This window comes from Trichechus manatus, unplaced genomic scaffold, assembly GCF_000243295.1.
Source record: "Trichechus manatus latirostris isolate Lorelei unplaced genomic scaffold, TriManLat1.0 scaffold00090, whole genome shotgun sequence".
Lineage (NCBI taxonomy): Eukaryota > Metazoa > Chordata > Mammalia > Sirenia > Trichechidae > Trichechus > Trichechus manatus.
In genome coordinates, this window is record NW_004444026.1 from 3,237,519 (window position 1) to 3,255,150 (window position 17,632).

The 17,632-nt window shown below is 40.3% G+C and overlaps 1 protein-coding gene across 1 annotated transcript in view; it reads right to left on the reverse strand.

The window, feature by feature from the left end:
* SLC20A2 (solute carrier family 20 member 2) overlaps nucleotides 1–17,632 on the reverse strand; it is a 119,621-nt gene that overhangs the window by 40,855 nt on the left and 61,134 nt on the right. Inside the window, exons 4-7 of the mRNA XM_004382088.2 lie at nucleotides 14,625–15,173; nucleotides 10,051–10,191; nucleotides 8,459–8,544; nucleotides 5,363–5,459 (exon numbers count right to left, since the gene is read on the reverse strand). Of these exons, the coding sequence (XP_004382145.1) occupies nucleotides 5,363–5,459; nucleotides 8,459–8,544; nucleotides 10,051–10,191; nucleotides 14,625–14,913 (613 nt within the window). The 5' untranslated portion in view covers nucleotides 14,914–15,173. The remainder of the gene's footprint in view (nucleotides 1–5,362; nucleotides 5,460–8,458; nucleotides 8,545–10,050; nucleotides 10,192–14,624; nucleotides 15,174–17,632) is intronic.

Below are 17,632 nucleotides of genomic sequence, written 5' to 3' on the forward strand. Positions count from 1 at the left end.
GAGGAGGCAGGCCTGTCTCCGGTGCAGACTTGCTCTGGGGAAACCAGAACCCAGGTCTGGTTAAGTCTGAGAATTCACATGTTGGTGAAAAAGAGCGAACAGTGAGCGCTGGTTAGAACTTTTTAAGAGCAGCCATTACTTAAGAACCTTAACAAGGTAGCGATGTGGAGTTTCTGGTAAGACAGGTGATTAGAGCAGTGGTTCTCAAACTGCAGGGTGCATCAGAATCATCTGGAGGGCTTGTTAAAACAGATTCCTGGGCCCCAGTATTGCCAATTCGTGGGTCTGTGGGGGCCTAAGAACCTGCATTTTTGACAAGTTTCCAAATGATGCTGAAGATGCTGGTTCGGGGAACACACCTTGAGAATCACTGACTTAGAAGTTATATATCCTATCAGAGGCCTAATTAGGCGATCTGCTTTGAGTATTCAAAGAGGCATGCGATGAAATTCACGATGCATTGTTTAAACACTGAACAAAAACCAGGTCCCGTACAACTGAAAAAAATAAACTTATTTAGGCTTGTATCCAACTAAAGTAAGCACTTTATTTCCTAAAGTTATTTTTGATCCTTGCAAATCATTTTTTTAAAAAAACAACAATACAAAGACAATTTTTCCAAGTGCTAACTAGGTCTTTGAAGTATAAGAATGACTTATTTGAGAAAAGTCATGTCAAATAAAAGTAAAACAAATCAAACTAAGCCTAAGCTATAAGCAACTTCATAATAATTTAGAGGTGGAGGAGCTGAGGAAATCAAAACAAAACACTGTAACTCAAGATCAAACGCGTCCCCACTTACTTCATCTCCATGCATAAAAATGCTATTTATCAAAATCTCTTAAAGTTAAAACTGGGTAAGATTCACGTCCCACTCATCCTTCTCAGAGAACTTCTTTCTTTCCTTTTATCTCTGAGCTCCGTATGTACTGAATGAAAATATTCTAAGGAAGAAAGGAACGAGGAGAATACATTCCAGAGAGGTAGACATCTGCTGAAAGGGACTTATGTACTTGGTGATTGCTCAAGTGACCCTTCCTTAGCTCAACCTCTTTACCAAATATGACAACGAGGCTATTTACAATAGAGCTGGACAAGCAGAGATGGATCATATAAAGAAACAGTTTGTAATTCAAGTCTAGTTTGAAGGGAAAAAGATAACCTTCAATGTTTAAATAAAAATAAAACTTGGACTCACCTACTGGATATTCTAGAAACATTCCCCAGGAACCAATATTAGCAAAGTCCTTTTCTGACTCACTGGAGGAACAAAATGGTTGGGCCTTCGGAGTCATGACCTTCTTGAACTCCTTCCTTCTCCTCCAGGCAACCCACCCACCCACAACACTCCAAGTAAGAAAATTTCCATACAAAAATGTGTGGAAATAGAAAGATAGGATGACTCAGGATATGCTGGCCAAAGAGATGAGACTAATTGTGACTGATGACAGTAAACCAGCCAGACACTGTGCTAAGGGCTCTGCCCCCGTTCTCTCATGTAATGCTCATGGCGTCCCTTTAACGAAGGCCACTTTATGATGAGGAACAGCGGCTCTGAAGGTGAGATGTTATGTTCCTGACAGAACAGCTGCCCAACCAAGGTAATTAATATTAACTCTTGGACTGAGAATACTGTTTGTGCTTTCAATTGAATAATGACCTTCAAGCTCCTTATATAAATTGCTTAAATCCCTAATTAAAGGGGTGGCCACCCTCTTCACACTAGTGTATTGAATATATGCAAAAGATATATAGTCTGTATCCCAAATATGAGGCCCTGGTGGTGCAGTGGTTAAGAACTAAGGCTGCTAACAAAAAGGTCGGCAGTTCGAATCCACCAGCCGCTCCTTGGAAACTCTTTGGGGGCAGTTCTACTCTGTCCTATAGGGTTGCTATGAGTCAGAATCGACTCGATGGCAATGGGCTTGGTTTTGGGTTATCCCAAATATATTGGAAAAGAAGACATTTTCTTAAAGACAGTCATGAGAAAGGAATGAACTAATCAAGGTTGATGTGGCTGTTATTGTCATTAATGGTAACATTATGTGCCAGGTGCTACAAAAACCAAAAACCAAACCCTTTGCTGTTGAGTTGATTCCGACTCATAGCAACCCTACAGGACAGCGTAGAACTGCTCCACAGAGTTTTCAAGGAGCGGCTGGTGGATTTGAACTGCAGACCTTTTGGTTAGCAGTCGAGCTTTTAACCGCTGTGCCACCAGAGCTCCAATTTTTATTATCACTAATGGTAACGTTATGTGCTGGGTACTATACTGGGTGCTTTATCTATGCTATCTCACCTATCAGTATAGTGTCATGAATAAGAGCCTTGGGCTCTGGACCAGACTGCATGGTTCAAATTCTGGATCTACATCTTACTAGTTACATGACCTTGGGTACTTAACTTCACTGTGTTTGTTTCCACCTATAAAACAGGGCTAGCAACAGTACCAATCTCCTGGAGGAGTTGGGAGGATTAATTCATGGAAATCTCAGCTCAATGAAAGCTAGCATTTATTCATTTCTCACAACAACCCTATGAAGTATTTATATTATTCCTAGTGTCTCATCCATCATATAGTTTAATTTTCCCTAGAATCACTTATTCTCCCAGTAAGACAATTGTTTCTCATTTATTTTTATTGTGCTTTAAGTGAAAGTTTACAATTCAATCTAGTCTCTCGTACAAAAATCTATACACACATTTTTAAGTGACCCTAGTTGCTCTACCTATACTGTGACAACACATTCCTCCTTTCCACCCCTGATTTCCTGTGTCCATTCAACCAGCTCCTGTCCCTCTCTGCCTTCTCATCTCACCTCCACACAGGAGCTGCCCATTTAGACTCATGTATCTACTTGAGCTCAGAAACACACTCTTCACAAGTATCATTTTATGTCCCACAGTCCAATCTAATCTTTGTCTGAAGAGTTGGCTTCAGGAATGGTTTCAGTTCTGGGCTGACAGAGAGTCCGGGGGCCATGTCTTCTAGGGTTCCTCCAGTCTCAGTCAGACCATTAAGTCTGGTCTTTTTTACTAGAATTTGAGTTCTGCACCTCACTCTTCTGTGCTGTCAGGGACTCTCTGCTGTGTTCCCTGTCAGGGCAGTCATTGGTAGTAGCTGGACACCATCTAGTTCTTCTGGTCTTAGGCTGCTGGAGTCTCTGGTTTATGTGGCCCTTTCTGTCTCTTGGGCTAATATTTTCCTTGTGTCTTTGGTGTTCTTCATTCTCTTTTGCTCCAGGTGGGTTGGGACCAATTGATGCATCTTAGATGGCTTTCAAGACCTCAGACGCCATTCACCAAAGAGGGTTGCAGAGCATCTTCTTAATAAACTTTGTTATGCCAATTGACCTAGACATACCCTGAAACCATGGTCCCCAGACCCCCACTCCTGCTACTCTGTCCCTCGAAGTGTTTGGTTGTATTCAGGAAACTTCTTAGCTTTTGGTTTAGTCCAGTTGTACTATCCCTGTAGTGTGTGTTGTCCCAGTAAAACAATTCTTTTTGCAGCTGTGGAATAAAACTGCAGCAAAAGAGGGTGTCTTAGTTGTCTAGTGCTGCTATAACAAAAATATCACAAGTGGGCGGCTGTAACAAGCACAAATCTATTTTCTCATAGTTTAGGAGGCTACAAGTCTGCATTCAGGGCGCCAGCTCCAGGGGAAGGCTCTCTTTCTGTGTTTTTAAGACACACCCTATACTAATACTGCCTCATTAATATAAGAGAATTCATTTCCAAATGGGGTTATAAGCACAGGTATAGGGTTCAGGATTTACAACACATATCTTTGGGGGGTCACAATTCAATCTGAAACAGATGGGGAAAAGAAAAAAGAGAGATGGAAAAATAGGCCAACTATAGAAAAAGGGGAAAGGTTTATAAACACCATGCAGCTCTCTTCTTCTGACATTCAGAAGAGGAAGCAGAAAGAAAGAAGAATGGGCGGTAGAGCAAAATAAAATGCAGAAACAAAAAGAAACTGTCCTTATTTATACCAACCTCCAATGTCTTCATAAGCTTAGTTTCTTAAATCACTTAACCCAGGAGGTACCTGGCTATCGAGGGTTGCTCTACTTTTCTGTTCGGCTAACTTGAGCTCTAAGATGCTATATGGCACTGTAATATGACATGTTGTTTTGCAGAAACGTTATGTTTTAAACAAAGATAAGGAGATTTTTCTGTCAGATACAACCAATAACTGAACTATGAATCGTCATCCATAAAGGACAGTAAAAAGAAAAGCAACAAAAACTAGCGTATCTGTTGACATCATACAGCCCCACAATGATGGATGTATTCAGGATCTGGCTGTAAAAGGTGCATGTGACAAAGAGAAATGGGGGAGGAATCTTCCCTACCAAAACATGTGTAGAATATTAGACTGTTACTAGTTCATCCATATTGAAATGTGTGCAATTAAAATACTGTATTTAAGCTTCCTTGTTTATCCACCCACAATGTAAAAGAGAAGAATTAATTTTTAAAAAACCGCCTAAAACCCTGAACCCTTTGGAAAGAGCACAAAAAGTCATCAGAATGAGGGAAAAGAGGGGTAATCTGAAAACAAAATCTTCGTTGGTCTTAGTATCTTAAAAAAAAAAAAAAAAAAAGCTTCTAGTCACTGGATTTATTGGTCTGACAATTTCCAGGAAGTTCTATATTTGTAGCTATAATTCAGAGCACCTTAAAGTTTCCGCTGTTGAACCACCGGTATACATACTACTAGTGGTGCCTCTCCATTAGCTGAGTGTCTACTTTGTGCCAGGTATGGCGCCAGGTGCTCACAGCCCACTCCTGATCTGCCCCACTGCTCAGTAAGTTAGTGGAATTGGATCAACAGGTTCTGACACTGATAGGGGTTGAGTAAGCTGCTAATATAACACAGCTGAGTAAATATCTGAATGGGGATTTACATTTTTTTTTAACTTGAAAGCCTGTGGCCTTTACACATATCAGTTGGGTATTTGAAACAGGTAAATGTATATACTACTCTTTTCACCAGTACCAGCTGCCATCAAGTCAATTCCGATTTATGGCAACTCCAAGTGTGTTAGAGTATAGCTGTGCTCCATAGGGTTTTCAGTGGTTGATCTTTCAGAAGCAGAGCACCAGGCCTTTCTTCTGAGGCACTTCTGGGTAGACTCAAACCTCCAACCTTTTAGTTCACAGCCCAGCAAATTAACCATTTGCACCACCAAGGGACTCTACTGTTTTCATACTTCATAACGACCATGAGTAACGCTTTTTATAGTCAGCCAACAACAGTGCCAGCCCCAGTGTAGAAATACCGAATAAATCAACACTGTTAAAACATAACACACTTAGCCTACTGTATTTAAGCTTCCAAGGAATTCTTACCTGGTGCCCCTGTGTACATGATGGAAAATACATTTATTGCTATAGTAGCAGCATAGAACACTGGAAGTGCCCGAAGGCCATTGGGAACAGGGTCCTCCTGTAGAGTAATGAGATAAAGTGCAAGGTGAGGATTCAAGGAGTATCTGGAGTCAACATAAACAAAAGAACATAAAATACAGTTCAAGAAAGTCTCCCCAAACCCTGGTGTAGCCAAAGGCTGGCCATTTCACTGCCCTGTGATATGCAGTATGTCTACGAGAACAGCCTCAGCATGGGCCGTTTCTCCTAAACAAATGCTATTTGAAAGAGTCCACTATTGTGGCCAGCAGACACGTTAGAGCACTAGAATCATATGAGCTGATGTAAGATTTAGAAACAGAAAAGAACTGTTAGTTTAGGTCAGTTCCAGGGGGCTGAGGCTCAGAGCACAGCTTCAAAATCTATGGAGCACACTTCTCTTCCTAAGTCCAATTTTTGGCCCTAAAAGTCCACTTTCAATAAATAATGTGAGACTCTAACCTCTAAGGCTGCCCTAAAATAATCAAATGACTTAAACCCACTGCATTACTACTAGATTTTCTATCAATCTATTACACGATAAATTTTAGCCATATTAAAATATTTAAAGCAAATATATCACTATGTGCTATAATTTTCAAAATCTCTTCACAAGGTGTAATATTTAACTTTCAACTATTAAAAGTTAAAAAGAACTGTGGGTTCTTTGTCTAATAAAACATTTATTTACTACTTCAGGCTCTGCTACAACATTCCTAAATCTAATACTTCAACAAGAATGGTATGACACGTTTTAGGTTAAATAATATCTGAGAGAATATTAGAAACTTCAGAGTTTTAAGCAGATTTACAAAGGACTTTTAAGCAAAAATATGGACTGGGAACTCCTCAAGGCAGCACTGGCACACGGATGTTGCTTAAATAATTTAAAAAAGGGACTAATTTCCCATAACCATGTAAGGCACTCTTACACGTTTATATGAACATGCTGCCTCTCCGTGATAAAAGGAAAATGAGGTCTAAAAATTGATGTGAGTGACAGAAGTATGGCAAAGGAGAGAATACCTCAAAAATACCTACTGCCAAATGCAAACATGTGTGGAAATCAAGTATGTTTGCAGAACAGTACTCCTCATCAAGAACCTATTCATGAATGTCAAAGTACCCATCAGCACTTGTCAAGGGGCTTGAGTTGAATGGCAGTGAGGCATAAGGAACAATAACAACAGGGGTAGAAAGTGGTTCAAATGTGTGAGAGTCACAGCCAGAACCAGGCAGGGGAGGCAGAAGAACAGCAAACATTAAGAACTAATGGGCAGGAAAGGAGCCCTGGTGGTACAATGGTAAGAGCTCGGCTGCTAACTGAAAGGTTGGCAGTTCGAACCCAACAGCAGCTCTGAGGGAGAAAAGACCTAGCGATCTGCTTCCATAAAGACTACAGCCTAGGAAACCCTATGGGGCATTCTACTCTGTCCTACAGGGTCACTAGGGTCGGAATCAACTCTACGGCCCAAATCAACAACAACAACAATGGGTGGGAACCAGGGATCAGAGGCAGAGTTAGTGATGTAATGACTGCTTGTACCACGTGAAAAGCACCCCAGCTGAACAGCAAACAAAACGTTAGGACACTCAATTGCCTACTGCCTTTGATTTCCAAAAAGTTATTTCCTTGGTGACAACAGTTGCTAAAGAAAGACTCCCAACCAAAGATGTGTGAAGGTGTAAAGTCCCGAGTTTGTGTTTTTTAACTGAATCATCTTACTTTTTTCTCAAAGAACTGATTATTAAAATTCAAATGATAAATGTCTTATTGAGGCCTACCTTCTTTCCTCCCTTCCCCTCTACCTTCCTGCCTTCCTCTTTCTTTTCCTTTCTTCCTTTAGTCCTTCTTTCCATCCATCCATCCATCCATCCATCTATCCATCCATCCATCCACCACCCATCCAAGCATCCACCATTCCATCTCAACAAATCTTCAATAAGTATCCATTAAGTGTTCAGCACAGTATTGGGCACTGGAATACAAAAGTGAACAAGACAGTCATGGTCCCTCCTCTCACAGATCTTATAGCCACATGGCAGACAGACAATAAGCAAGCAACTAAACACCATATGATGTGGTAAGTGCTACGATGAGAAAGGAGTGAGACAGGAAAAGCTTCCTGGAAGTGACACCTGAAGGCTGAGTAGAAGTAGCAGTTTGCCAGGCGAGGATGAGTTCCAGGCAGGGGTTAGAGAAGCTAGCAGGCAAGAGAGGGTAGCATCTTCCAAGATCTAAACAAATATTAGTATGGGAGGAGCCCAGGAGAAGGAATGGTGAAAAATGAGGCTGGTTATTTTGTACTAATACAAGAGAATGAGTCCTTCCATAGTTGAATAGGCAACCCTAAGAAAAACCAGTCACGTTTTCAAGCAAGGATATAACTGAAGGAAGGCATGTCCCTGATATGCTGAGTGAGTGCTACAACTATGCTCGCAGGCATGCTTTTTGGATTGTAAAATATTGCAATGATCCCTTGCTAGTCAAATTAAAAAGAAAACAAAAACAATCAAGTCTCTTTCTATAATATTGATCTCAGTAAGTTTTAATTTTAATCTCATTTTATTTTTTAGATAAAATGCACTCTCAATAGGTATAGTTTCTTTTTATCCTTTCCTCAAATCAATTCAGTGTTTCAAGCTTGCTTTTTCTGTTAAAAAATAGAAAACACCTTTATATTTAGGTAAGGAAATTATCTAGATGTTTTTAATGACAGCCAATTTAAAAATCTTAGCACTGTCTTATTCCATTCAGTTTAACATTCAGGAAATAATTACCTTTCCTTTCTGAAGTCTGAGCACAATGCCTGGGGGTACTGACTAATGAACTAAATCAGCCAGCCCAAAAACACTATCTGTAACGCTGGCTCCTGGGGAGTCCCTGAGTAATTACCTTGACTCTTTCCGGCTACTGACTCCAGAGTGCTGTGCCTTAACCATGTGAAAATACAATTATTCCTCTATTCTACTATTAACTCCTATCAAGTAGAACTAAATTAGTTCTAAAATTTAATAAAATATAACAGCCTCACTTACCTTCTTTAAGATGAAAATTCTGATCAGTACAAACAGCACACCAGACATGAAACCAGACAACAGTGGAGATATAAACCAAGAAGCAACTGAATAATAAAAAAAAAAAAAATTAATGTTAAAATTCTACATAGTTATGGCCATATAAAACAATGATAACCAACATATATTAATAGTCTCTGAAATATTTATCTTAATTCATAACCTAACAAACGCTTGGCAAAGCTGACCTTCACATTATTATAACTATACTCAGACACACACACATACACACTGTCACACATAACTGAAAATATGACCAATGCACAGTCAAGTAATGATTCTCCCGAGTTCTTGCCTCAGAAGACACTTCTTTGATTCCCACTGAGCCCCTTTTGCCTGCTCTTCTTATCACTGTACATGGAGAGTCCTTGTTCTACTAGCAAGGGTCATTTAAAAGGTAGGCCACCTTCCATTCTATTTTCTAGGCTGGCACTTTCATTCCTGACATCTAACTATTGGGGCTGAAACGTTTAGCGTCTACGTTAATACTTCCCAGCTCTGGCTGTACGTTGGAACTATCTGGAGAGCTTTCAAAAACTGGTTATGCTCTGGCCCCACCCCTAGCATATGATTTAAAAGGTTTGGAACGGGGTTTGGACATTGGTATTTTTAAACCACTCCCCCAGGGTAATTCTAAAGTGTATTATAAAGCTGGACTTGAGAGCCACTGTTCTAGAAGTCTGTGATACAAGGCGATTTTCCTGGCAGTCTGTGTCCCTGTTTGGCAACACAGGGATCCAGTTTGACCTAGGGCTCCTGAGGCCACTGTGACTCTGCTAAATGGATGGAGATGGGATGAACTGAGGAGACCCTGGTTAAGAGCTATGGCTGCTAACCAAAAGGTGAGCAGTTCAAATTCACCAGGCGCTCCCTGGAAACTCTATGGGGCAGTTCCACTCTGTCCTATAGGGTTGCTATGAGTTGGAATCAACTCAACAGCAACAGCAACAGGTTTGGTTTGGTTTGGGATGAACAAGTATTTGTTACAGTGGGTGGGCTGAATGGACTTACCTCTTGCTAAAAGTCAGAACCGGGAAGTAGACTGTTAGATCTCTACAAATGGGTACACACCTATGTCTTGTTTCCCACTGGGCAGGCAAACAACCTAGAAGGACCACTAGAGTGCTGTCTCTCTAGGGGCAGAGGGGATGATCTCCTGAACGCAGTTCACTTTGATGCTTCCTCTTGATCATGAACTCTAACTCTTGGACATTTAAGGCATTTTCCTCACCTGGGCCTAGTTTTTCTCTGACCTACAGACAGATTTCATTTAGATAAAGTTCTATTCTGCCCGGGAACAACAGCTATATGCTGATTTTCAAAGCTGGATGGCAATGTAACATTTGAAAAGAGTTTTTGGTGTTAAAAAGCTATCTAGCACCTAACAGCTCACAATTCCATTAATAGAAGCTTTAAAGGATAAAGCACTACCCATATAGATCTTCTAAACCTTAACATTTGTAGGAAAAATATATTACAAAGGTAACTTTTAGCAAAATTTACGCTAGAAAATGTAAATTTCCTTCTTATAGGTAAAATAAAATGGCAATTACCAATCTTGACAAGTTCCATCCACTGCACACCTTTCGTACCAATTGCAACAAGTGAGAATCCTATAGTAGAACCAACAATGCAATGAGTTCCTGAGATTGGAAGTCTCAGAAAGGATGCAATTAGCTGCCAAACAGCTGAACCTATAGATTGAAAGAGGGGGAAAAAAAGAAAATCAGATACAGAGTCTCCAACAGTCAATTTTGGAAGAAATCCAAAATTGTTGTTCATAACAACATCTCCCTGGGTTTAATTTTCTATGGATTGTTTCTTTACAAAGTGCAGAAGTCCTGATAAAAATCACTCAATTAACTCTATTCAAGGGATCATTCTTCAACACTGAAGGGATAATGATGATTCTGTATTTGAAGAAAAGTCTCCAAATGCCAGTTATTAACTGCCTTTGTCAAATTTCAGTGAGGGTGGTGAAGATAAACTTGTTCTGGTATGAAGTTTGGCCAAAACCAAGCAAGAGATTAAAGGTTCTAATGAACACAGGAAAACAAGAAAGGCGACATACTGGCAAATAGTTTGTTATAGTCATGCCTTCTGGTCACAAAATAAGGATAGTTACATACTGGCTATGTCACAGTAATCTGTACAACCAAAAAAACCAAACCCACTGCCATCAAGTCGATTCCAACCCATAGCAACCCGGAAGGACAGAGTAGAACCGCCCCATAGGGTTTCCAAGGCTGTAAATCTTTACAGAAGCAGACTGCCACATCTTTCTCTCGTGGAGTAGCTGGTGGGTTCGAACTGCTGACCTTCTGGTTAGCAGCCGAGTGCTTTAACCACTACACCGCCAGGGCTCCTCTAGTCTGTACAAAAGAGCACGTAATACGACATTGTTTTGCGTTTTGCCTCTCATGTGAGAAATAGCCAGACATTTGACCCAAAGTCAGGCACTGACTCCAGACCCTGCCCAGATTGCTGGGCCTTTTATTTGTATGCTCCTCATACCTTCTAATTCTTAGGAGCTAAGGTGATCCCTTAGTTCTGGCACTGTGTACTTATACCTCAATTTTACCACTCTTTTCCAGACTTAATATTTTTCTAGGCTACAGTTCACTTGAGAATATTTTTATAAGCAGATCAAGTTTTGCTGTGAGTATTAAAAGCATCAGCTGGGACAGATCACGTTCAGAAACAGTTGCTGAAAAGCTCATGCAGAACTGTAAAGGAGCAAAGGGCTTGGCTGGTACACAGGGCACATTTTTAATCCCGGACGTTAATTCTGGAAATCTGGTTGCTTGGCAGCAGCAGCAAGCAGCAGCACTTTTAAGCAGACCCCTGGCATTTCCTTCAAAAATATCTGAGTTACGGAAGGATCGCCAACGGCTGTACCGGTCCTAGGTTGTGAAGCAACACTGACAGCTGCTCCAGTGAGTCTGGGCGTGATGACCTTCGAGCCGAGGTGGGCTGTGACCCCAGGTCCATGCCCAGAGCATGTGCTGGGAGGAGCAGGGGCCAGCCCTGTACTGCCAAACCGGTGACAGGCTCCACGGCAGCACCCAGGCTTCCCTGTGGACGGCTCCTTAAGCCTTCCCAGCTGAGCCCTGGGCTCCCCAGGGTTGTTTTAAAAACAAAACCAGAGTTTGGAGAATGTTTCACGGCATAGGATCCTAACTTGAAAATAAACCTTATGATTTATATTTATATCAAATTTAAAATAATCGAATGATGTAAGAGAATGGGATAAACTCACCCAACTGAATTTAGACCATGAGATTTCTTTTTGTGAAAGCGGCTATCTTTTCTCTGGCTGACTTTATAAAATATGTCCTGGAGCAGGAGAGTTTATAAAGAAAGGTAGGAAGTACGAGGACTGCCTGAGAAAGAGAAGAAGGAAAGAGAGAGGGATGGTGGGAAGGAGCAAAGAAGCACCTGAAAGAAGAGGAAGGAGGAGGCAGTATTTGTGTCGGCGTGTAGCAGGGGGTGAGAGGCCTCCTTAACCTTAGGAATTTCTGAAGGTAAATGGGATTACCTTCAAGAAGAGTAGTGGGATAAAGAAAAAAGATATTTTAATGTAAAATAGTGGCATGCTATGAAGATTAAATATGTGCAAGACAAAACCTAGGGGAATGGGGGAAAGATGGGCATCTCCGAGGCAACAGTCCCTGGGAAGATGAAGGAAATAGTAGAGAAAGGTTCAGGGTTGTGATGAAGGAGGACAGGCATAAGGGCAGAGCAGAGGAGAAGGCAGAGTAGGGGCAGTGGCAGGGAAGGGCTCAGCATACAGTTATGGGTATTGAGGGCGCTTTAAGGGGACTGTGAGCTTCTTAAGGTGCTTCGTGTTGTTCTGGGTATTTGAGAAGATGCTGAGTTTTGAATTGTCAGATTTTTGGAACCACTGATGGTTTCACACTAAGTGGGTTGACTGTTGCTTTAGGGATGAGCTAGAGCCCCAAAAGATAACATGTACAGGAGGTTTAGCTAGCTTGACAATTTCTTCTACCCAACTAACCTAACACAAGTCTGTCAGAAAGCACAGAGGCCCATAGTCTTGGGGAGAAGATTCTAAAGGAAAAGAGCAAAAATAAAGTAAAATAGAATAACAGCAGAGAAAGAAGGAGAAGAAGAAATGGATGTTGAATTTAGAAGAGGAAGGCAGGGAGAATTCAGGCATCTGGACAGAATCAGCTTTGGTTTTGGCCAACAATCATTATACCACCACCTCATATTTACAAGGTTGCATTTGCAAGGAACCCAACTTTAAAACTCTAGGTAACTCATACAAATTCCCGACAAAATAGACTTTGAGATTCCTCCAAGCACACACCAGAAGAAAGAAACCAAAGCAAACAAAATCAAGTTATTTAAGCAAAACCTCAAATTGCTTTGGTAAACCTAAATTCTAGTTGAGGTAAGTATCCTTCATTCTTTCAGGAAAGAGCCAAAGGCCAGGGTGGGAAAACTGAAAAAACTGGACAAGTTATACTGCCCACATGAAAAGTAAGCAGTGACACGAAGCTCAGTTCACAAAGCTTTCTGTCTTACCGAGGTCCTCAGCAGATCCTATCAAATCTCTTTCCTCAAAAGTTTTATCCAACAGAGGAAAAACTTTTTAAGATTTCCTTTTATCAGTGTGTTTCTTTATTTCTTCCGTACTTTCAACACATCTTGCCCACATCATCCTGACTGGTAAAACTCCTAACCAGTTTGGTATGGTTAAGTCTCAGCTGTCTATCACAACTAGTAAGGGTGAATTTTACAAATAACTGTTATTTTTATAAGAGAAATTTTATGTTGTCTTTAAGACACAAAATGTTCAGTTGAGAAATAGGAACCCTTAGTATACATCACCAGCCTGCTGTGCTTAGTAATATTTAATACCTTAGTATATTGGTCTGTTTATGATCAGATGCCTCAACAGCTTCTCAAGCTAATTTGCCGAAAGAAAAAGAATATCGCCATCTTAAATTTGGCAAATAATCTCCATATTCTGGGTGCTTAAGAAATGCTAATGATATAATAACTAGGGACCTGTGGAATGTAGCTGTGTTCTTGGTATGTCAGCATCTTAACTCCTACTGCAGGACTCTTCCTACAAAAGGATTTGTCCTGTTGAAAGCAGGTGGTACAACTCCTCTCTAACCCTCTTCTCCCTAACCAAATTACCCATATAGATCAGCTGTCTGCTGTGACGTCATCTCTACCTAGAGGCAAGCAGAGAGAGTCCTGTCAGCTGCACTTACGACATGCCTGCCTAGAATTTTCTTTTCAGCTGTAGCAAGGGAAGTAAGGGAAGCGCCCTCACAGTGCTTCAGGTCCATGGCTGCCTTGGGAATGGAGAAACTACACCGCACCACCAGTAAATTTGCTTATTAACAAATTTCACTTACCTCAGTATCTCGCTTTCATCTAAGCAACTTAAAACTACCAAGAACAGCTCATACTACAAATAGGTGACATACAAATTGCTTCTGGCGGGAAAATAAAGCGAACATACCAAATGGAGCTCCCAGAGGTAGAATCAGAAAATCAAAACAAAAGGATTACGAACACTGTAGCACACCAGAATTTCTTTAAACATAAGCACTTAATTAAGATTCATTTGGCAACTGTTCTAGCATTTAAGCTGAGAATATAAAAGTCAAATTAATAAATATTGTTCTATGGCATCCAATGTTTCAAAACTTTGCATCCTAATTAATAAAAAAAATCTAAGAAAATATATAAATTAATCTTAAAGGAAAGTTCACAAGTAAACCTTTAACATAATAACTTAGAATGGTTATTTCTTTGGTAGCTTCCAAACCACTATAAAACTATATAGCACTATTCTATAAATACCTTTTTCTGTATTGTATGAAAAGTATTCACTAAGTCAAAATCTATTTTAACAATCACATTTGCACAAAATTGGAGAAAATAAATGTTTGCTTGATATATAAGCACTAAAAAAAAAAAAAACAATTAAAATGCAGAAAGTAAAAATGAGACAGTAAATATGAAACATTAAACCACTTTTCAAAAAGTTAAAGCAAAAATCACATTCATGGGTATGACAAAATTCTGAGCAAACAGGTCAACCGACAAATGTCTTGTCAGTGTTAAGAATAAAGCTACTTACCAACCATTGCACTAACTTCCCCGGCCATTAGTGTTTCTACCGTCTCATTGTATAGGTTCACATCAATGATACCTTTTCGAATGGTCTCTCCAACTTTGGCTCCCAACAATACTGAGCCAGTGGTTTCAAATATTGAAGCCAATATGCACGCCTGTCTCAAGGTCACCACGCCAGAGCCCACAGCAGTACCGAATGAATTAGCAACATCGTTTGCACCAACAGAAAACGCCAAGATAAAAGCTATAATGAAACCCAAAATGACCATCCACAAATACTCCTCCATGGCCATTTTGGACAGTGGGCTCCAGCTACTTTTCTTTTGCAGAAATATTTTAAATAAAAGCTTGAGGTTATAAACTTCGTAAGGCCGGGAGTTCTTGTAAACAGTGAGTTTGCTCTGGAAACTACTGGGCAATGTTGGAGCCTGAACAAACTGCTAACTGCTGGTTTTCAAACTACTGTCAGTACAGTTCATTTGGTTGTGTTCAGTCAGCAGTAAAACACATTCCATATTTTTCTCCCAATCTGGGGAAGCTGTGATGTCTCCTCCTGTAACACAAAGAAAACAGAAGAAATCAATTACCCAAAGCAACCTGTAACAGTTCGTTCTTTCAGAAATAAATGTTTTAAGCCTGCTAATGGGATCTAACTTTGGCATGTGATGGTTCTAACCATAAAGCAATTCACGGAAGATTACATAATTAGGTTAACCCCCCAAAAAGCTGGTTTCTGGAGTGTCAGAGGTTGAAGCATGTTTTGTAATTATAGACTGATAGTACACCTTAGCAGGATAAGTATTTTTTTTTTTTTATGCAATTTGAAAAAGATATTTGGTCATTATTTTTTGAAAGGGACAATTTCCTCCAATGAGCAAGAGATAAAGCAATGCGAAATTCAGTCATACAGTTTTTCAAACACATGGAAGGTGCCTAATTTCTTGGAGCAATTTGGTGATGCCACAAAGTGTGGTGAATTATCTTCCTGCATGTATTCGCGTAGGGAATGAGCCACTTTACGTTATGAGTAGTACACTGTGTGTCTCTGAGAGAAGATTCACAGGTTCTGGTACAAAGTGACTCATTCAGACAGTGATAAAGGTGGGGACTGAAGGTCCTCACAGGAAGAACAGGGAGGCTGGAGAATGAAGCAATCCTGTTAAAGCGTGAGTCAGGTCGTGTCACTAGTCTGATGACTTTCCATTTCACTCAGAGGAAAAGCCAGAGTCCTTACCGTGGCCTGTCCGACCGTTCGCATCTCCTGCTGGCTCCCGCCTCACTCACTGACCTCAGCATCTATCTCACCCCCATTTCCTCACTCTGCTCCCACTCACTGGCTCCTTGCTATTCCTTGAAAACACCACACACACTTTTGCTTCAGGGCCTCTGAACCTGATAATCCCTCTGGCTGGAAAAATCTTCCCCCTGACAGCTGCACAGCTCGCTCCTCACTCCATTTAGGTCTCTGCTCAAATGTCACCATCAGAGGCCTTCCCTGACCTAACTAAAATAGCAGCCCTTCTCTCTGTGCCATTATCCATGTCTCTCACCCTCTCTTTTCTTTTTCTACTTACCACCTGACCTTTTCATTCACTCATTCACTCACTTATTATTGTCTCCCCTCACTAGAACATAGGGACTTTGTTTCATTTGCTGCTGTACCTCTAATACCTAGAATAGTGCCTGGCACATGGTAAGCCCTGAATAAATATGTTGAATGAATGAATAAAGAGGTTATCAAACAAATGAGAGAGAAGTACTGCTTCTTTCTCTTTCAGTGAGGAAGGAGAGGAGATGCTACAAAATTAATCTGTGAAGTGAAAACATCACCAAAAGCTTCTGAACTACAGTATTCTATTACTATATAAGCAAGGTACCAAATTTCTATAGTTTCTTTGAAAGGTTATTAGGCATGTAGAATGGTGCCCAGCACAATGTGGTTCCTAATGGAGGTTTATTGAATTAACTGAATAAATTAGGCTCATACACCATGTTATATACAATATAATACTTTGATCAACCAACAGTGTTATCTAGGAAAAAAAGCAGGGCACAAAATTTTATATACATTGTGATTATGGCAACATTAAAAATGCATATAAAAAACACCAAAGGTCACATACCAAAATTTAACAGTGGTTGAGTTTAAGTGGTAGGGTTATGGATAATTTTTTTTTCTTTTTTGCTTTCCTCCCCAAATGGTATACTGTGGTTATTCACTTTTCAAATTAAAATAACATATAACAAACAAATCAACAAACATATAGTGAGCACCATCTATGTATGCAATGCTACAGACACATAATGATATAGAAAATGTATACTGATAGATCTTTTCCTTTTCTAAGAGTTTAGCCTATGCAATTCTGGAGATTCAGATGTCAAGTGAGACAAATGAACAGATCGTTCTAATGGTAAAAGGCAATACTCCACTGAGAGAGTATTTTACTACTAGGCACATTAAATCTACAAATGACAATACAAAATATTATTTTGAACGAATATTATCTGTCTTTAAATATAAGTAAATTCTTTACAAAAGTCTTGATTTGTGTCGGGCTAGGCTGCCAACAGGGCCAGCAAGAATCATGTTCGCAGATATTTGTTGAGAACTTCCTTTATGCCAGTCACTGGGAAAACAATGATGAGCAAAAACGGGTGTGGTCTTTGCACTTACGGGGCTTACATTACAGTCCAGTGAGGTAAACAGACACTAATCAGATAAACACATAAATAAATGTGTAATTATAAACTGCAGTACGTGCTATGAAGGAAAGGGACACAGAATCCTCAGAGAACAGAACAGGGGCATGACCTCATCTAAGAGGGCAGGAAAGGCTTACCTGCGATCTAAGGATGTTGAGAGTTGACTCTGGGACTGGAGGGGGCATTCCGGGCATTTCCCATGGTAGGAAGGGGCAGGGTGAAGAAAAGAAACTAGGGGCAAGCCAGTGTGAGGGAAACCATGGCGCAAGTTGAGGTGGGCCATATTAGAGACATGGCCACCATGAG